Source organism: Tachypleus tridentatus, chromosome 8 (genome assembly GCF_004210375.1).
Source record: "Tachypleus tridentatus isolate NWPU-2018 chromosome 8, ASM421037v1, whole genome shotgun sequence".
Taxonomy (NCBI): domain Eukaryota; kingdom Metazoa; phylum Arthropoda; class Merostomata; order Xiphosura; family Limulidae; genus Tachypleus; species Tachypleus tridentatus.
Genome location: NC_134832.1, coordinates 48,725,293 through 48,748,185, shown reverse-complemented (window position 1 = coordinate 48,748,185; position 22,893 = coordinate 48,725,293). Strand labels below are relative to the sequence as shown.

The window sequence follows — 22,893 nt, the reverse complement described above, 5'->3', positions numbered from 1 at the left end:
AAGGTCACTACTGTGTTAATAAGTAGACTATATTAAACAGTAACATTTATAACATAGTGTACAGATCAGGTAAGGTCACTACTGTGTTAATAAGTAGACTATATTAAACAGTAACATTTATAACATAGTGTACAGATCAGGTAAGGTCACTACTGTGTTAATAAGTAGACTATATTAAACAGTAACATTTATAACATAGTGTACAGATCAGGTAAGGTCACTACTGTGTTAATAAGTAGACTATATTAAACAGTAACATTTATAACATAGTGTACAGATCAGGTAAGGTCACTACTGTGTTAATAAGTAGACTATATTAAACAGTAACATTTATAACATAGTGTACAGATCAGGTAAGGTCACTACTGTGTTAATAAGTAGACTATATTAAACAGTAACATTTATAACATAGTGTACAGATCAGGTAAGGTCACTACTGTGTTAATAAGTAGACTATATTAAACAGTAACATTTATAACATAGTGTACAGATCAGGTAAGGTCACTACTGTGTTAATAAGTAGACTATATTAAACAGTAACATTTATAACATAGTGTACAGATCAGGTAAGGTCACTACTGTGTTAATAAGTAGACTATATTAAACAGTAACATTTATAACATAGTGTACAGATCAGGTAAGGTCACTACTGTGTTAATAAGTAGACTATATTAAACAGTAACATTTATAACATAGTGTACAGATCAGGTAAGGTCACTACTGTGTTAATAAGTAGACTATATTAAACAGTAACATTTATAACATAGTGTACAGATCAGGTAAGGTCACTACTGTGTTAATAAGTAGACTATATTAAACAGTAACATTTATAACATAGTGTACAGATCAGGTAAGGTCACTACTGTGTTAATAAGTAGACTATATTAAACAGTAACATTTATAACATAGTGTACAGATCAGGTAAGGTCACTACTGTGTTAATAAGTAGACTATATTAAACAGTAACATTTATAACATAGTGTACAGATCAGGTAAGGTCACTACTGTGTTAATAAGTAGACTATATTAAACAGTAACATTTATAACATAGTGTACAGATCAGGTAAGGTCACTACTGTGTTAATAAGTAGACTATATTAAACAGTAACATTTATAACATAGTGTACAGATCAGGTAAGGTCACTACTGTGTTAATAAGTAGACTATATTAAACAGTAACATTTATAACATAGTGTACAGATCAGGTAAGGTCACTACTGTGTTAATAAGTAGACTATATTAAACAGTAACATTTATAACATAGTGTACAGATCAGGTAAGGTCACTACTGTGTTAATAAGTAGACTATATTAAACAGTAACATTTATAACATAGTGTACAGATCAGGTAAGGTCACTACTGTGTTAATAAGTAGACTATATTAAACAGTAACATTTATAACATAGTGTACAGATCAGGTAAGGTCACTACTGTGTTAATAAGTAGACTATATTAAACAGTAACATTTATAACATAGTGTACAGATCAGGTAAGGTCACTACTGTGTTAATAAGTAGACTATATTAAACAGTAACATTTATAACATAGTGTACAGATCAGGTAAGGTCACTACTGTGTTAATAAGTAGACTATATTAAACAGTAACATTTATAACATAGTGTACAGATCAGGTAAGGTCACTATTGTGTTAATAAGTAGACTATATTAAACAGTAACATTTATAACATAGTGTACAGATCAGGTAAGGTCACTACTGTGTTAATAAGTAGACTATATTAAACAGTAACATTTATAACATAGTGTACAGATCAGGTAAGGTCACTACTGTGTTAATAAGTAGACTATATTAAACAGTAACATTTATAACATAGTGTACAGATCAGGTAAGGTCACTACTGTGTTAATAAGTAGACTATATTAAACAGTAACATTTATAACATAGTGTACAGATCAGGTAAGGTCACTACTGTGTTAATAAGTAGACTATATTAAACAGTAACATTTATAACATAGTGTACAGATCAGGTAAGGTCACTACTGTGTTAATAAGTAGACTATATTAAACAGTAACATTTATAACATAGTGTACAGATCAGGTAAGGTCACTACTGTGTTAATAAGTAGACTATATTAAACAGTAACATTTATAACATAGTGTACAGATCAGGTAAGGTCACTACTGTGTTAATAAGTAGACTATATTAAACAGTAACATTTATAACATAGTGTACAGATCAGGTAAGGTCACTACTGTGTTAATAAGTAGACTATATTAAACAGTAACATTTATAACATAGTGTACAGATCAGGTAAGGTCACTACTGTGTTAATAAGTAGACTATATTAAACAGTAACATTTATAACATAGTGTACAGATCAGGTAAGGTCACTACTGTGTTAATAAGTAGACTATATTAAACAGTAACATTTATAACATAGTGTACAGATCAGGTAAGGTCACTACTGTGTTAATAAGTAGACTATATTAAACAGTAACATTTATAACATAGTGTACAGATCAGGTAAGGTCACTACTGTGTTAATAAGTAGACTATATTAAACAGTAACATTTATAACATAGTGTACAGATCAGGTAAGGTCACTACTGTGTTAATAAGTAGACTATATTAAACAGTAACATTTATAACATAGTGTACAGATCAGGTAAGGTCACTACTGTGTTAATAAGTAGACTATATTAAACAGTAACATTTATAACATAGTGTACAGATCAGGTAAGGTCACTACTGTGTTAATAAGTAGACTATATTAAACAGTAACATTTATAACATAGTGTACAGATCAGGTAAGGTCACTACTGTGTTAATAAGTAGACTATATTAAACAGTAACATTTATAACATAGTGTACAGATCAGGTAAGGTCACTACTGTGTTAATAAGTAGACTATATTAAACAGTAACATTTATAACATAGTGTACAGATCAGGTAAGGTCACTACTGTGTTAATAAGTAGACTATATTAAACAGTAACATTTATAACATAGTGTACAGATCAGGTAAGGTCACTACTGTGTTAATAAGTAGACTATATTAAACAGTAACATTTATAACATAGTGTACAGATCAGGTAAGGTCACTACTGTGTTAATAAGTAGACTATATTAAACAGTAACATTTATAACATAGTGTACAGATCAGGTAAGGTCACTACTGTGTTAATAAGTAGACTATATTAAACAGTAACATTTATAACATAGTGTACAGATCAGGTAAGGTCACTACTGTGTTAATAAGTAGACTATATTAAACAGTAACATTTATAACATAGTGTACAGATCAGGTAAGGTCACTATTGTGTTAATAAGTAGACTATATTAAACAGTAACATTTATAACATAGTGTACAGATCAGGTAAGGTCACTACTGTGTTAATAAGTAGACTATATTAAACAGTAACATTTATAACATAGTGTACAGATCAGGTAAGGTCACTCACTACTGTGTTAATAAGTAGACTATATTAAACAGTAACATTTATAACATAGTGTACAGATCAGGTAAGGTCACTACTGTGTTAATAAGTAGACTATATTAAACAGTAACATTTATAACATAGTGTACAGATCAGGTAAGGTCACTACTGTGTTAATAAGTAGACTATATTAAACAGTAACATTTATAACATAGTGTACAGATCAGGTAAGGTCACTACTGTGTTAATAAGTAGACTATATTAAACAGTAACATTTATAACATAGTGTACAGATCAGGTAAGGTCACTACTGTGTTAATAAGTAGACTATATTAAACAGTAACATTTATAACATAGTGTACAGATCAGGTAAGGTCACTACTGTGTTAATAAGTAGACTATATTAAACAGTAACATTTATAACATAGTGTACAGATCAGGTAAGGTCACTACTGTGTTAATAAGTAGACTATATTAAACAGTAACATTTATAACATAGTGTACAGATCAGGTAAGGTCACTACTGTGTTAATAAGTAGACTATATTAAACAGTAACATTTATAACATAGTGTACAGATCAGGTAAGGTCACTACTGTGTTAATAAGTAGACTATATTAAACAGTAACATTTATAACATAGTGTACAGATCAGGTAAGGTCACTACTGTGTTAATAAGTAGACTATATTAAACAGTAACATTTATAACATAGTGTACAGATCAGGTAAGGTCACTACTGTGTTAATAAGTAGACTATATTAAACAGTAACATTTATAACATAGTGTACAGATCAGGTAAGGTCACTACTGTGTTAATAAGTAGACTATATTAAACAGTAACATTTATAACATAGTGTACAGATCAGGTAAGGTCACTACTGTGTTAATAAGTAGACTATATTAAACAGTAACATTTATAACATAGTGTACAGATCAGGTAAGGTCACTACTGTGTTAATAAGTAGACTATATTAAACAGTAACATTTATAACATAGTGTACAGATCAGGTAAGGTCACTACTGTGTTAATAAGTAGACTATATTAAACAGTAACATTTATAACATAGTGTACAGATCAGGTAAGGTCACTACTGTGTTAATAAGTAGACTATATTAAACAGTAACATTTATAACATAGTGTACAGATCAGGTAAGGTCACTACTGTGTTAATAAGTAGACTATATTAAACAGTAACATTTATAACATAGTGTACAGATCAGGTAAGGTCACTACTGTGTTAATAAGTAGACTATATTAAACAGTAACATTTATAACATAGTGTACAGATCAGGTAAGGTCACTACTGTGTTAATAAGTAGACTATATTAAACAGTAACATTTATAACATAGTGTACAGATCAGGTAAGGTCACTACTGTGTTAATAAGTAGACTATATTAAACAGTAACATTTATAACATAGTGTACAGATCAGGTAAGGTCACTACTGTGTTAATAAGTAGACTATATTAAACAGTAACATTTATAACATAGTGTACAGATCAGGTAAGGTCACTACTGTGTTAATAAGTAGACTATATTAAACAGTAACATTTATAACATAGTGTACAGATCAGGTAAGGTCACTACTGTGTTAATAAGTAGACTATATTAAACAGTAACATTTATAACATAGTGTACAGATCAGGTAAGGTCACTATTGTGTTAATAAGTAGACTATATTAAACAGTAACATTTATAACATAGTGTACAGATCAGGTAAGGTCACTACTGTGTTAATAAGTAGACTACACAGAACAGTAACATTTATAACATAGTGTACAGATCAGGTAAGGTCACTACTGTGTTAATAAGTAGACTATATTAAACAGTAACATTTATAACATAGTGTACAGATCAGGTGAGGCCACTACTATGTTAATAAGTATACTATATTAAACAGTAACATTTATAACATAATCTACAGATCAGGTAAGGACACTACTGTGTTAATAAGTAGACTGCACAGAACAGTAATATCTATAACATAGTGTACAGATCAGGTAAGGCCACTACTGTGTTAATAAGTAGACTACACAGAACAGTAACATCTATAACATAGTGTACAGATCAGGTAAGGTCACTATTGTGTTAATAAGTAGACTATATTAAACAGTAACATTTATAACATAGTGTACAGATCAGGTGAGGCCACTACTATGTTAATAAGTAGACTATATTACACAGTAACATTTATAACATAGTGTACAGATCAGGTAAGGTCACTACTGTGGTAATACGTAGACAATATTTAACAGTAACATTTATAACATCAGGTAAGGTCGCAACTGTGTTAATAAGTAGACTACATTAAACAGTAACATTTATAACATAGTGTACAGATCAGGTAAGGTCACTACTGTGTTAATAAGTAGACTATATTAAACAGTAACATTTATAACATAGTGTACAGATCAGGTAAGGTCACTACTGTGTTAATAAGTAGACTACACAGAACAGTAACATTTATAACATAGTGTACAGATCAGGTAAGGTCACTACTGTGTTAATAAGTAGACTATATTAAACAGTAACATTTATAACATAGTGTACAGATCAGGTAAGGTCACTACTGTGTTAATAAGTAGACTATATTAAACAGTAACATTTATAACATAGTGTACAGATCAGGTAAGGTCACTACTGTGTTAATAAGTAGACTATATTAAACAGTAACATTTATAACATAGTGTACAGATCAAATAAGGTTACTACTGTGTTAATAAGTAAACTATATTAAACAGAAACATTTATAACATAGTGTACAGATCAGGTAAGGTCACTACTGTGTTAATAAGTAGACTATATTAAACAGTAACATTTATAACATAGTGTACAGATCAGGTAAGGTCACTACTGTGTTAATAAGTAGACTATATTAAACAGTAACATTTATAACATAGTGTACAGATCAGGTAAGGTCACTACTGTGTTAATAAGTAGACTATATTAAACAGTAACATTTATAACATAGTGTACAGATCAGGTAAGGTCACTACTGTGTTAATAAGTAGACTATATTAAACAGTAACATTTATAACATAGTGTACAGATCAGGTAAGGTCACTACTGTGTTAATAAGTAGACTATATTAAACAGTAACATTTATAACATAGTGTACAGATCAGGTAAGGTCACTACTGTGTTAATAAGTAGACTATATTAAACAGTAACATTTATAACATAGTGTACAGATCAGGTAAGGTCACTACTGTGTTAATAAGTAGACTATATTAAACAGTAACATTTATAACATAGTGTACAGATCAGGTAAGGTCACTACTGTGTTAATAAGTAGACTATATTAAACAGTAACATTTATAACATAGTGTACAGATCAGGTAAGGTCACTACTGTGTTAATAAGTAGACTATATTAAACAGTAACATTTATAACATAGTGTACAGATCAGGTAAGGTCACTACTGTGTTAATAAGTAGACTATATTAAACAGTAACATTTATAACATAGTGTACAGATCAGGTAAGGTCACTACTGTGTTAATAAGTAGACTATATTAAACAGTAACATTTATAACATAGTGTACAGATCAGGTAAGGTCACTACTGTGTTAATAAGTAGACTATATTAAACAGTAACATTTATAACATAGTGTACAGATCAGGTAATGTCACTACTGTGTTAATACGTAGACAATATTTAACAGTAACATTTATAACATAGTGTTCAGATCAGGTAAGGTCACTACTGTGTTAATAAGTAGACTACACAGAACAGTAACATATATAACATAGTGTAAAGATCAGGTAAGGTCACTACTGTGTTAGTAAGTAGACTATTTTAAAAAGTAACATTTATAACATAGTGTACAGATCAAATAAGGTTACTACTGTGTTAATAAGTAGACTATATTAAACAGTAACATTTATAACATAGTGTACAGATCAGGTAAGGTCACTACTGTGTTAATAAGTAGACTATATTAAACAGTAACATTTATAACATAGTGTACAGATCAGGTAAGGTCACTACTGTGTTAATAAGTAGACTATATTAAACAGTAACATTTATAACATAGTGTACAGATCAGGTAAGGTCACTACTGTGTTAATAAGTAGACTATATTAAACAGTAACATTTATAACATAGTGTACAGATCAGGTAAGGTCACTACTGTGTTAATAAGTAGACTATATTAGAACAGTAACATTTATAACATAGTGTACAGATCAGGTAAGGTCACTACTGTGTTAATAAGTAGACTATATTAAACAGTAACATTTATAACATAGTGTACAGATCAGGTAAGGTCACTACTGTGTTAATAAGTAGACTATATTAAACAGTAACATTTATAACATAGTGTACAGATCAGGTAAGGCCACTACTGTGTTAATAAGTAGACTATATTAAACAGTAACATTTATAACATAGTGTACAGATCAGGTAAGGTCACTACTGTGTTAATAAGTAGACTATATTAAACAGTAACATTTATAACATAGTGTACAGATCAGGTAAGGTCACTACTGTGTTAATAAGTAGACTATATTAAACAGTAACATTTATAACATAGTGTACAGATCAGGTAAGGTCACTACTGTGTTAATAAGTAGACTACACAGAACAGTAACATTTATAACATAGTGTACAGATCAGGTAAGGTCACTATTGTGTTAATAAGTAGACTATATTAAACAGTAACATCTATAACATAGTGTACAGATCAGGTAAGGTCACTATTGTGTTAATAAGTAGACTATATTAAACAGTAACATTTATAACATAGTGTACAGATCAGGTAAGGTCACTACTGTGTTAATAAGTAGACTATATTAAACAGTAACATTTATAACATAGTGTACAGATCAGGTAAGGTCACTACTGTGTTAATAAGTAGACTACACAGAACAGTAACATCTATAACATAGTGTACAGATCAGGTAAGGTCACTATTGTGTTAATAAGTAGACTATATTAAACAGTAACATTTATAACATAGTGTACAGATCAGGTGAGGCTACTAATATGTTAATAAGTAGACTATATTAAACAGTAACATTTATAACATAGTGTACAGATCAGGTAAGGTCACTACTGTGTTAATAAGTAGACTACACAGAACAGTAACATTTATAACATAGTGTACAGATCAGGTAAGGTCACTACTGTGTTAATAAGTAGACTACACAGAACAGTAACATCTATAACATAGTGTACAGATCAGGTAAGGTCACTACTGTGTTAATAAGTAGACTATATTAAACAGTAACATTTATAACATAGTGTACAGATCAGGTAAGGTCACTACTGTGTTAATAAGTAGACTATATTAAACAGTAACATTTATAACATAGTGTACAGATCAGGTAAGGTCACTACTGTGTTAATAAGTAGACTATATTAAACAGTAACATTTATAACATAGTGTACAGATCAGGTAAGGTCACTATTGTGTTAATAAGTAGACTATATTAAACAGTAACATTTATAACATAGTGTACAGATCAGGTAAGGTCACTAATATGTTAATAAGTAGACTATATTAAACAGTAACATTTATAACATAGTGTACAGATCAGGTAAGGTCACTACTGTGTTAATAAGTAGACTATATTAAACAGTAACATTTATAACATAGTGTACAGATCAGGTAAGGTCACTACTGTGTTAATAAGTAGACTATATTAAACAGTAACATTTATAACATAGTGTACAGATCAAATAAGGTTACTACTGTGTTAATAAGTAGACTATATTAAACAATAACATTTATAACATAGTGTACAGATCAGGTAAGGTCACTACTGTGTTAATAAGTAGACTATATTAAACAGTAACATTTATAACATAGTGTACAGATCAGGTAAGGTCACTACTGTGTTAATACGTAGACAGTATTTAACAGTAACATTTATAACATAGTGTACAGATCAGGTAACGTCACTACTGTGTTAATAAGTAGACTATATTAAACAGTAACATTTATAACATAGTGTACAGATCAGGTAAGGTCACTATTGTGTTAATAAGTAGACTATATTAAACAGTAACATTTATAACATAGTGTACAGATCAGGTAAGGTCACTACTGTGTTAATAAGTAGACTATATTAAACAGTAACATTTATAACATAGTGTACAGATCAGGTAAGGCCACTACTGTGTTAATAAGTAGACTACAGAGAACAGTAACATTTATAACATAGTGTACAGATCAGGTAAGGTCACTATTGTGTTAATAAGTAGACTTTATTAAACAGTAACATTTATTACATAGTGTACAGATCAGGTAATGTCACTACTGTGTTAATACGTAGACAATATTTAACAGTAACATTTATAACATAGTGTTCAGATCAGGTAAGGTCACTACTGTGTTAATAAGTAGACTATATTAAACAGTAACATTTATAACATAGTGTACAGATCAGGTAAGGTCACTACTGTGTTAATAAGTAGACTATATTAAACAGTAACATTTATAACATAGTGTACAGATCAGGTAAGGTCACTACTGTGTTAATAAGTAGACTATATTAAACAGTAATATTTATAATATTGTGTACAGATTACGTAAGGTCACTACTGTGTTAATAAGTAGACTATATTGAACAGTATCATTTATAACATAGTGTACAGATCAGGTAAGGTCACTATTGTGTTAATACGTATACAATATTAAACAGTAACATTTATTAAATAGTGTACAGATCAGTTAAGGTCACTACTGTGTTAATAAGTAGACTATATTAAACAGTAACATTTATAACATAGTGTACAGATCAGGTAAGGCCACTACTGTGTTAATAAGTAGACTCTATTAAACAGTAACATTTATAACATAGTGTACAGATCAGGTAAGGTCACGACTGTGTTAATACGTAGACTATACAGAACAGTAACATTTATAACATAGTGTACAGATCAGGTAATGTCACTACTGTGTTAATAAGTAGACTACACAGAACAGTAACATCTATAACATAGTGTACAGATCAGGTAATGTCTCTATTGTGTTAATAAGTAGACTATATTAAACAGAAACATTTATTAAATAGTGTACAGATCAGGTAAAATCACTACTGTGTTAATAAGTAGACTATATTAAACAGCAACATTTATAACATAGTGTTCAGATCAGGTAAGGTCACTACTGTGTTAATAAGTAGACTATATTAAATAGCAACATTTTAACATAGTGTACAGATCAGGTAAGGTTACTACTGTGTTAATAAGTAGACTACACAGAACAGTAACATTTATTACATTGTGTACAGATCAGGTAGGGCTTCTACTTTGTTTGATATAATATAATTATTTTCGTATATTTCATTGTACTTAAGGATATGTCGGGTAACTTAGGTAGAGCTGTTACCCGTCAAAAGATGGCGAGACCGGTTACAACTCTGCTTTAAATGGTACTTGTATTGTTTTCGAGGTATGATGTATCAAAGTCATGCAGAAGAACCCCAGAAACAGTAGTAGTGTTCGAAATACTCAAGATTTTTCTGCTGAACATCATATCTTTTCAGTCATGGATACATCGAAAGTAACGGGTAACTGTGGGCTGCTTTTTCGAAGTTTTGTTTTTCTAGAGATATTAGAGTGATGTCAGGGAAGTATGGCTGAAGTCGATACCTTGGATTAGTTTGTTTGTTTTATGAATTTCGCGTATAGCTACACGACAACTACCTCTTCTTACTGTCCCCAATTTAGCAGTGTGAGAGTAGAGGGAAGGCAGCTAGTCAACATCACCATCCGCCAACTCTTGGGCTACTCTTTTACCAATAAATCGTGGGATTGACCGTAACTAAATAAGGAGTCCACGGCTGATAGGGTAGACATGTTTGATGTTACGAGGATTTAATCACGTGACTTATGGATTACGATTCGAGCATACGAACCATCTAGCCATGCTCGAGGACTTGAAATCATCTCGGTAACCAAGATAACATTTTGATGTTTAAAACATTTATTGTTTGTTTTATCTGTGACTATTCAAAATATTTGCAATAGCATGTATTATATTGTTACAGGTCTCTACAATAAAGAAGGGAATACTTGGAGACAATGGATTTTCACGTGTACTCTCGAAGGTCGAGTCAACGCTCGGGACATCGGACAACATACGTAAGTTCACCAAATTCTGCTAGCTGTTTAAATTATGTAACTTCTGGGTAACATGTATTAGGCCACACATATTATATGAATTTTAGCCGTAAGACTTGAAATGGTAAGTCGTAAGAGTGACTAAATTTAAGTAAATCAGACTCATTAACCCGTAACTACCAGAAAACCGGAAGGAAGTTGAAATTCTTGTAGTAAACCAGTAAAACAATAATGTGCGATCCATCTGTACCTCCACCTGTGATGTTTTGTATTCAAATAAAGGAGAAAAAACAATAATTACAACAATGTCTTATAGATCAGTGTCACCGACTTGATTAGACAAACTGTTCAGAATAACAGAAACAATAATTACAACAATGTCTTACAGATCAGTGTCACCGGCTTGATTAGACAAACTGTTCAAAGTAACAGATACAATAATTACAACAATGTCTTATAGATGAGTGTCACCGGCTTGGTTAGACAAACTGTTCAGAATAACAGAAACAATAATTACAACGATATATTATAGATCAGTGTCACCGGCTTGATTAGACAAACTATTCAGAATAACATAAACAATAATTACAACAATGTTTTATAGATCAATGTCACCGGCTTGATTAGACAAACTGTTCAGAATAACAGAAACATAATTACAACAATGTTTTATAGATCAGTGTCACCGGCTTGATTAGACAAACTGTTCAGAATAACAGAAACAATAATTACAACAATGTCCTACAGATCAGTGTCACCGGCTTGATTAGACAAACTGTTCAGTGGACATCAGTATGACCGAAGTCATTTTAACGGTTATAGTTCACAGTTGCTTCGTGAAAACTTACATGCAGTTAATTTCTTTGCCATTGAAATATTAATTAGCCATTAATGAAAACACATGCATAGATGGCGTTTTGATCGGCTGAGTTTTTTCCGTTCTTTAATATTTGTTTGTAAGTGATGAACTATACAATGGGTTACTTATGCTCATTGTACCACGTGTTTGAAAACCCGATTTTAAGCGCTTTACGTCTGCAGACTAATTGTTGGTCACTAGAGGGCGCTCAGTGTTTAGATATTTAAAGAGTAAAAATATATATACGCAAGAGTACATTAACAAAGCTACATTACATTCAACGCAGCATAATGTTTCTGATAAACACTAGCGTTTACCTTATAAAAGCTAATTTTTTAGGTAATACATGTTTGTGGGTGTTAGTGGTACGCGGAAAAACACTCTGAGAAATTATACTAATCAGAGTGTTTCACTCAGCCGCAATTTTAACTCAATCTCTTTCAAAGTAATTACGTCTGTTTGTTTTGAATTTCATGTAAAGCTACACAAGGGCTATCTGCTTTAGCCGTTCATAATTTAGTAATGTAAGACTTGAAAGAAAGCAGCTAGTCATCGTCACCGACCGCCAACTCTTTAGCTACTCTTTTATCAACAAATAATGGGATTGGCCGAGGAATAATAACGCCCCCACGACTGAAAAGGCGAGCATGTTTGGCGTGACGGAAATTCTAACCCGTGACCCTCAGATTGCGAGTCGAGCACCCTCTAACCACCTGGCCATGCCGGGTCCATTCTGAGGAAAAATGCGAACTGAAATAATTTTTCTGTGGAGGTGGGGGCTAACTGTTGAAAATTGGAATGTTGTTGAATTAACAAGACTTTTAAAGACTAGTAATTGAAGACGAAACTAACAGCACCACAGCAATCACAAGATACAAAGTAACAGCATAACAGCAATCACAAGATACAAAGTAACAGCACCACAGCAATCACAAGATACAAAGTAACAGCACCACAGCAATCACCACATACAAAGTAACGGCACCACAGCAATCACAAGATACAAAGTGACGGTACTATAACAATCACAAGATACAAAGTAACGGTACTGTAACAATCACAAGATACAAAGTAACGGTACTGTAACAATCACAAGATACAAAGTAACGGCACTATAACAATCACAAGATACAAAGTAACGGTACTGTAACAATCACAAGATACAAAGTAACGGTACTGTAACAATCACAAGATACAAAGTAACGGTACTGTAACAATCACAAGATACAATGTAACGGTACTGTAACAATCACAAGATACAAAGTAACGACACTAAACAATCACAAGATACAAATAACGGTACTGTAACAATCACAAGATACAAAGTAACGGTACTGTAACAATCACAAGATACACAGTAACGACACTAAACAATCACAAGATACAAAGTAACGGTACTGTAACAATCACAAGATACAAAGTAACGGTACTGTAACAATCACAAGATACAAAGTAACGGTACTATAACAATCACAAGATACAAAGTAACAGCACCACAGCAATCACAAGATACAAAGTGACGGTACTATAGCAATCACAAGATACAAAGTAACGGTACTGTAACAATCACAAGATACAAAGTAACGGCACTATAACAATCACAAGATACAATGTAACGGTACTGTAACAATCACAAGATACAAAGTAACGGCACTATAACAATCACAAGATACAAAGTAACGGTACTGTAACAATCACAAGATACAAAGTAACGGTACTGTAACAATCACAAGATACAAAGTAACGGTACTGTAACAATCACAAGATACAAAGTAACGGCACTATAACAATCACAAGATACAAAGTAACGGTACTGTAACAATCACAAGATACAAAGTAACGGTACTGTAACAATCACAAGATACAAAGTAACGGTACTGTAACAATCACAAGATACAATGTAACGGTACTGTAACAATCACAAGATACAAAGTAACGGTACTGTAACAATCACAAGATACAAAGTAACGACACTAAACAATCACAAGATACAAAGTAACGGTACTGTAACAATCACAAGATACAAAGTAACGGTACTGTAACAATCACAAGATACAAAGTAACGACACTAAACAATCACAAGATACAAAGTAACGGTACTGTAACAATCACAAGATACAAAGTAACGGTACTGTAACAATCACAAGATACAAAGTAACGGTACTATAACAATCACAAGATACAAAGTAACAGCACCACAGCAATCACAAGATACAAAGTGACGGTACTATAGCAATCACAAGATACAAAGTAACGGTACTGTAACAATCACAAGATACAAAGTAACGGCACTATAACAATCACAAGATACAATGTAACGGTACTGTAACAATCACAAGATACAAAGTAACGGTACTGTAACAATCACAAGATACAAAGTAACGGTACTGTAACAATCACAAGATACAAAGTAACGGTACTGTAACAATCACAAGATACAATGTAACGGTACTGTAACAATCACAAGATACAATGTAACGGTACTGTAACAATCACAAGATACAAAGTAACGGTACTGTAACAATCACAAGATACAAAGTAACGACACTATAACAATCACAAGATACACAGTAACGACACTAAACAATCACAAGATACAAAGTAACGGTACTGTAACAATCACAAGATACAAAGTAACGGTACTGTAACAATCACAAGATACAAAGTAACGGTACTGTAACAATCTAACGGTACTGTAACAATCACAAGATACAATGTAACGGTACTGTAACAATCACAAGATACAAAGTAACGGTACTGTAACAATCACAAGATACAATGTAACGGTACTGTAACAATCACAAGATACAATGTAACGGTACTGTAACAATCACAAGATACAAAGTAACGGTACTGTAACAATCACAAGATACAAAGTAACGACACTATAACAATCACAAGATACACAGTAACGACACTAAACAATCACAAGATACAAAGTAACGGTACTGTAACAATCACAAGATACAAAGTAACGGTACTGTAACAATCACAAGATACAAAGTAACGGTACTGTAACAATCTAACGGTACTGTAACAATCACAAGATACAATGTAACGGTACTGTAACAATCACAAGATACAAAGTAACGGTACTGTAACAATCACAAGATACAAAGTAACGGTACTGTAACAATCACAAGATACAAAGTAACGGTACTATAGCAATCACAAGATACAAAGTAACGACACTATAACAATCACAAGATACAAAGTAACGGTACTGTAACAATCACAAGATACAAAGTAACGATACTGTAACAATCACAAGATACAATGTAACGGTACTGTAACAATCACAAGATACAAAGTAACGGCACTATAACAATCACAAGATACAAAGTAACGACACTAAACAATCACAAGATACAAAGTAACGGCACTATAACAATCACAAGATACAAAGTAACCTCAAAGTCTTACAACCTACTCTCTGTCACTTTTGATAACAAAAACCACATTACCTGTGTATCTCAGTGTAATGAGAACATTTCTGAAAGCTGAATTGCTGTAATTAATTCAGTAGATAAACACATTTCTAACCAACTCTTAACTTAATGAAACTATGGGTAATGGCCGCGCAACATCCTACACAATAGCATATATTTACAGACATCTACTTTCTGCTGGAAAACGTGACGTGTTTCTCAATGATAATTATACGTGGAAATCTAAATTACAGTAGGCCTTAATAAGAAAAACACAACATCTAGAGCCGATTGATCGATTGTCATCATTTTTTTTGTTTTAGAAAACTAATATAATATAATCAGAATTCTGACGTACAAACTACTCCTTTATTGTTAACCATAACAAAATATTTTGTTTTATTATTGTTCTTATTATTTTATCTCTCTCTGTGACCAAATGTACAAAACTTTATTCACTGCTTCAGAGTCACACGGGAGAGGGGCATGGCATGGCCTGGTGGTTAAGGCACTCGATTCGTAATGTGAGGTTCGCGGGTTCGAATCCCTGTCACACAAAACATGCTCGTCCTTTCAGCCGTGGGGGCGTTATTATGTGATGGTCAATCTCGCTATTCGTTGGTAAAAGAGTAGCCCAAGAGTTGGCGGTGGGTGGTGATGTCTAGCTACCTTCCCTTTAGTCTTACACTGCTAAGTTAGGGACGGCTAACTCAGATAGCCCTCAAGTAACTTTGCGCGAAATTCGAAACAAACAAATACACAGAAGAAATATATGAACTCGTCTTCAGTAAGTTTGGACTAATGTACTAGAGAGTTTTATTTGTTTGTTTGTATCGAAACCCGGTTTTTATTGTTGTAAGTCCCAAGATGTACCCGCTGTGCCACTGGGGGACTAGAGAGAAGGTAGTAAGAAACAGCGCCCAACACCAACTCTTAGACTGCTTTTATCGAATAGTGTCATTGCTGCTTCTAGTGGGTGAGCGAACTTACAATGCTAAAGTCCAAGGTTCGATTCGTCACACTGGACAGAGGAAAGATGGTCCATTTTGTAACTTTCCACTAAAAGAGCAGCAATAACTGTTATAGTGCATACACGACACAAAAGTTCAGAGGGCGATTTCTCTCGAAAATTGGACGAGAATTGGTAGGAAACAAGCAATTAACTGAAAGTATAATATGACTTTCTTTCACTGTATTTCACTGACTGTAATGGAGAATGAACATATTTTACAAAATAAGAAATTCTTAAAGTCCCGTAGATATTGCTACGCTTTTTATAATGCCAAGCTACACAATAGATTATCTATGTTTTGCCCACTGTGCAGATTTTAGCGTTATAAGTTTATTTAGTTTGTGTTTTTTTTTAATTTCACGCAAAGCTACTCAAGGGCTATCTGCGCCAGCCGTCCCTAACTTAGCAGTGTAAGACTAGAGGGAAGGCAGCTAGTAATCACTACCCACCGCAAACTCTTGGGCTACTCTTTTACTAAGGAATAGTGGGATTGACTGTCAACTTATAACGCCCCCACGGCTGAAAGGGAGAGCATGTTTGGTGCGACCCGGATTCGAACCCGCGACCCTCGGATTACGAGTCGAACGCCTTAACCCACTTGCGCATGCCGGGCCAACAGAAACAGAAGAAATAAGAACAAGTAATTCAAACGTCTGACTGTGATACTTACAGACATCACTAGAACTTGTGGCTCAGTCATTACATATATATTGTTATAAAAGTAAACACTATACAGTATTGTCAAGTTCTAATGACCTGTTGAAGAGATATTTAAAATAACATTTCGATTAACAATCCAAGTCATCCATACATGGCTTGGCATGGCCAAGCGCGTAAGGCGTGCGACTCGTAATTCGAGGGTCGCGGGTTCGCGCCCGCGTCGCGCCAAACATGCTCGCCCTTTCAGTCGTGGGGGCGTTATAAAGTGACGGTCAATCCCACTATTCGTTGGTAAAAGAGTAGCCCAAGAGTTGGCGGTGGGTGGTGATGACTAGCTGCCTTCCCTCTAGTCTTACACTGCTAAATTAGGGACGGCTAGCACAGATAGCCCGCGAGTAGCTTTGTGCGAAATTCCAAAACAAACAAATCATCCATACATAGGCAGTGGTGCCACCTGTCCGATACTGAATGAAATTCAGCCTGGATTCCAAACCAAGATGCGTTTGAAGAGTGTTATACTGTTTTCGATTCAGCCCTCGTATCATGAACCAAGATATTGTGTAAGATTCGGCCACTGTATTATCAACCAAGATGTATTTCAGTGTGCAACCAATATGGCTAAATCTTGCTACTTCATAACTTATGTATATATATATTTCTTTTTGTGTTTTATGTAAAAACTTAAAGCTTCGTAGTCATTTTGTAGGCCTATAAATTATACTTTGCCATCTTTCCGGTGTCCGTCATAAATCGTGCTGTCGCTTTACATTCATCACGAGGAACTCTTGGAATTTGACGAATCGATTTATTTCGTGTCCGGTTTGATGAAATGACCACACATATGCGCTTCCTGGCCGGAGATTCCCTCTGAGCACAACCTTACTTTGTAGTTGAAATGTAATAAAGTGATTTTTGTGTGCCTGTAGAAAAAAAAACGTTGCTACGTCATGGTCTTGACAATTAAGAAACAAACCAAACACTGCCTGTTGTTAAGAATGCTCTGTTCGAGCTATTTTGGTAAGAACAGTATTATATAGCATAAAGACATTTTCCAAGTGAACCAGGCAAGTGTTTAATATTAAAAACAACTGAACTGTTTGTTCATTTGTTTCACAATTTCACAAACAACTACACAAGAGACTTCCGCGTACATCCGTCGATAGTTCAGAAATGATAGATTAGAGAGAAGATAGCTAGTCAACACAACCCATCGCCAACTCTTAGGTTACCCTGTCTGCCCGAATATTTGGATTTCACTGTCACTCTTATAACGCACTCAGGGCTACAAAATTCAGAGCGTATTTCTCTGAAATAATGAAGAGAATTACACAATGTTATCTTTTCCTGGTAATGTTCATTAACATAAAGACAGAACTTGGTTGTCTTTTGATGTAGACAAGACTTGGTTTTTCATTTGTATATTCATGACATGATTCTTAATTAACACAGACAGATGTTGATTTTCTTTAACACAGACAGATGTTGGTTCTTCTTTAACATAGAGAGAAGTTGGTTCTTCTTCTTTAACATAGACAGAAATTGGTTCTTCTTCTTCAACATAGACAGAACTTGGTTCTTCTTCTTTAACATAGACAGATGTTGGTTCTTCTTCTTCAACATAGACAGAACTTGGTTCTTCTTCTTTAACATAGACAGAATTTGGTTCTTCTTCTTTAACATAGACAGATGTTGGTTCTTCTTCTTTAACATAGACAGATGTTGGTTCTTCTTCTTTAACATAGACAGAACTTGGTTCTTCTTCTTTAACATAGAGAGAACTTGGTTCTTCTTCTTTAACATAGACAGTGTTGGTTCTTCTTCTTCAACACAGACAGATGTTGGTTCTTCTTCTTTAACATAGACAAAACTAGGTTCTTCTTCTTTAACATAGACAGAACTTGGTTCTTCTTATTTAACATAGACAGAACTTGGTTCTTTTTCTTTAACATAGACAGATGTTGGTTCTTCTTTTTTAACATAGACAGAACTTGGTTCTTCTTCTTCAACACAGACAGAACTTGGTTCTTCTCCTTTAACATAGACAGATGTTGGTTCTTCTTCTTCAACATAGATAGATGTTGGTTCTTCTTCTTTAACATGGACAGATGTTGGTTCTTCTTCTTTAACAGAGACAGAACTTGGTTCTTCTTCTTTAACATAGACAGATGTTGGTTCTTCTTCTTCAACACAGACAGAACTTGGTTCTTATTCTTTAACAAAGACAGATGTTGGTTCTTTTTCTTCAACACAGACAGAACTTGGTTCTTCTTCTTTAACATAGACAGAACTTGGTTCTTTTTCTTTAACATAGACAGATGTTGGTTCTTCTTCTTTAACATAGACAGATGTTGGTTCTTCTTCTTTAACAGAGACAGAACTTGGTTCTTCTTCTTTAACATAGACAGATGTTGGTTCTTCTTCTTCAACACAGACAGAACTTGGTTCTTATTCTTTAACATAGACAGAACTTGGTTCTTTTTCTTTAACATAGACAGATGTTGGTTCTTTTTCTTTAACATAGACAGAACTTGGTTCTTTTTCTTCAACACAGACAGAACTTGGTTCTTCTTCTTTAACATAGACAGAACTTGGTTCTTTTTCTTTAACATAGACAGATGTTGGTTCTTCTTCTTTAACATAGACAGATGTTGGTTCTTCTTCTTCAACACAGACAGAACTTGGTTCTTATTCTTTAACATAGACAGAACTTGGTTCTTATTCTTTAACATAGACAGAACTTGGTTCTTATTCTTTAACATAGACAGAACTTGGTTCTTCTTCTTCAACACAGACAGAACTTGGTTCTTCTTCTTTAACATAGACAGATGTTGGTTCTTCTTCTTTAACATAGACAGATGTTGGTTCTTCTTTTTTAACATAGACAGAACTTGGTTCTTCTTCTTTAACATAGACAGATGTTGGTTCTTCTTCTTCAACACAAACAGAACTTGGTTCTTATTCTTTAACATAGACAGATGTTGGTTCTTCTTCTTTAACATACACTGAACTTGGTTCTTCTTCTTTAACATAGACATAACTTGGTTCTTCTTCTTTAACATAGACAGAACTTGGTTCTTCTTCTTTAACATAGACAGATGTTGGTTCTTCTTCTTCAACACACACAGATGTTGGTTCTTCTTCTTCAACACACACAGATGTTGGTTCTTCTTCTTTAACATAGACAGATGTTGGTTCTTCTTCTTTAACATAGACAGAACTTGGTTCTTCTTCTTTAACATAGACAGAACTTGAATCTTCTTCTTCAACACAGATAGAACTTGGTTCTTATTCTTTCACATAGACAGATGTTGGTTCTTCTTCTTTAACATAGACAGAACTTGGTTCTTCTTCTTCAACACACACAGATGTTGGTTCTTCTTTTTTAACATAGACAGATGTTGGTTCTTCTTCTTTAACATAGACAGAATTTGGTTCTTCTTCTTTAACATAGACAGAACTTGGTTCTTCTTCTTTAACACATACAGAACTTGGTTCTTCTTCTTTAACATAGACAGAATTTGGTTCTTCTTCTTTAACATAGACAGATGTTGGTTCTTCTTCTTTAACATAGACAGAACTTGGTTCTTCTTCTTTAACATAGACAGTGTTGGTTCTTCTTCTTCAACACAGACAGATGTTGGTTCTTCTTCTTTAACATAGACAAAACTAGGTTCTTCTTCTTTAACATAGACAGAACTTGGTTCTTCTTATTTAACATAGACAGAACTTGGTTCTTTTTCTTTAACATAGACAGATGTTGGTTCTTCTTTTTTAACATAGACAGAACTTGGTTCTTCTTCTTCAACACAGACAGAACTTGGTTCTTCTCCTTTAACATAGACAGATGTTGGTTCTTCTTCTTCAACATAGATAGATGTTGGTTCTTCTTCTTTAACATGGACAGATGTTGGTTCTTCTTCTTTAACAGAGACAGAACTTGGTTCTTCTTCTTTAACATAGACAGATGTTGGTTCTTCTTCTTCAACACAGACAGAACTTGGTTCTTATTCTTTAACAAAGACAGATGTTGGTTCTTTTTCTTCAACACAGACAGAACTTGGTTCTTCTTCTTTAACATAGACAGAACTTGGTTCTTCTTCTTTAACATAGACAGATGTTGGTTCTTCTTCTTTAACATAGACAGATGTTGGTTCTTCTTCTTTAACAGAGACAGAACTTGGTTCTTCTTCTTTAACATAGACAGATGTTGGTTCTTCTTCTTCAACACAGACAGAACTTGGTTCTTATTCTTTAACATAGACAGAACTTGGTTCTTTTTCTTTAACATAGACAGATGTTGGTTCTTCTTCTTTAACATAGACAGATGTTGGTTCTTCTTCTTCAACACAGACAGAACTTGGTTCTTATTCTTTAACATAGACAGAACTTGGTTCTTATTCTTTAACATAGACAGAACTTGGTTCTTATTCTTTAACATAGACAGAACTTGGTTCTTCTTCTTCAACACAGACAGAACTTGGTTCTTCTTCTTTAACATAGACAGTGTTGGTTCTTCTTCTTCAACACAGACAGATGTTGGTTCTTCTTTAACATAGAGAGAAGTTGGTTCTTCTTCTTTAACATAGACAGAAATTGGTTCTTCTTCTTCAACATAGACAGAACTTGGTTCTTCTTCTTTAACATAGACAGATGTTGGTTCTTCTTCTTCAACATAGACAGAACTTGGTTCTTCTTCTTTAACATAGACAGAATTTGGTTCTTCTTCTTTAACATAGACAGATGTTGGTTCTTCTTCTTTAACATAGACAGATGTTGGTTCTTCTTCTTTAACATAGACAGAACTTGGTTCTTCTTCTTTAACATAGAGAGAACTTGGTTCTTCTTCTTTAACATAGACAGTGTTGGTTCTTCTTCTTCAACACAGACAGATGTTGGTTCTTCTTCTTTAACATAGACAAAACTAGGTTCTTCTTCTTTAACATAGACAGAACTTGGTTCTTCTTATTTAACATAGACAGAACTTGGTTCTTTTTCTTTAACATAGACAGATGTTGGTTCTTCTTTTTTAACATAGACAGAACTTGGTTCTTCTTCTTCAACACAGACAGAACTTGGTTCTTCTCCTTTAACATAGACAGATGTTGGTTCTTCTTCTTCAACATAGATAGATGTTGGTTCTTCTTCTTTAACATGGACAGATGTTGGTTCTTCTTCTTTAACAGAGACAGAACTTGGTTCTTCTTCTTTAACATAGACAGATGTTGGTTCTTCTTCTTCAACACAGACAGAACTTGGTTCTTATTCTTTAACAAAGACAGATGTTGGTTTTTTCTTCAACACAGACAGAACTTGGTTCTTCTTCTTTAACAAAGACAGAACTTGGTTCTTTTCTTTAACATAGACAGATGTTGGTTCTTCTTCTTTAACATAGACAGATGTTGGTTCTTCTTCTTTAACAGAGACAGAACTTGGTTCTTCTTCTTTAACATAGACAGATGTTGGTTC

General features: G+C 33.2%; 1 protein-coding gene across 3 annotated transcripts in view; it reads left to right on the top strand.

Moving 5' to 3' along the window:
- The window catches only part of LOC143222355 (death-associated protein kinase 1-like), a 113,633-nt gene that overhangs the window by 43,487 nt on the left and 47,253 nt on the right, over nucleotides 1-22,893 (top strand). For all 3 annotated transcript variants that reach the window (XM_076448789.1, XM_076448790.1, XM_076448788.1), the window contains exon 2: nucleotides 11,396-11,489. In XM_076448789.1, the coding sequence (XP_076304904.1) occupies nucleotides 11,430-11,489 (60 nt within the window). In that variant the 5' untranslated portion in view covers nucleotides 11,396-11,429. The remainder of the gene's footprint in view (nucleotides 1-11,395; nucleotides 11,490-22,893) is intronic.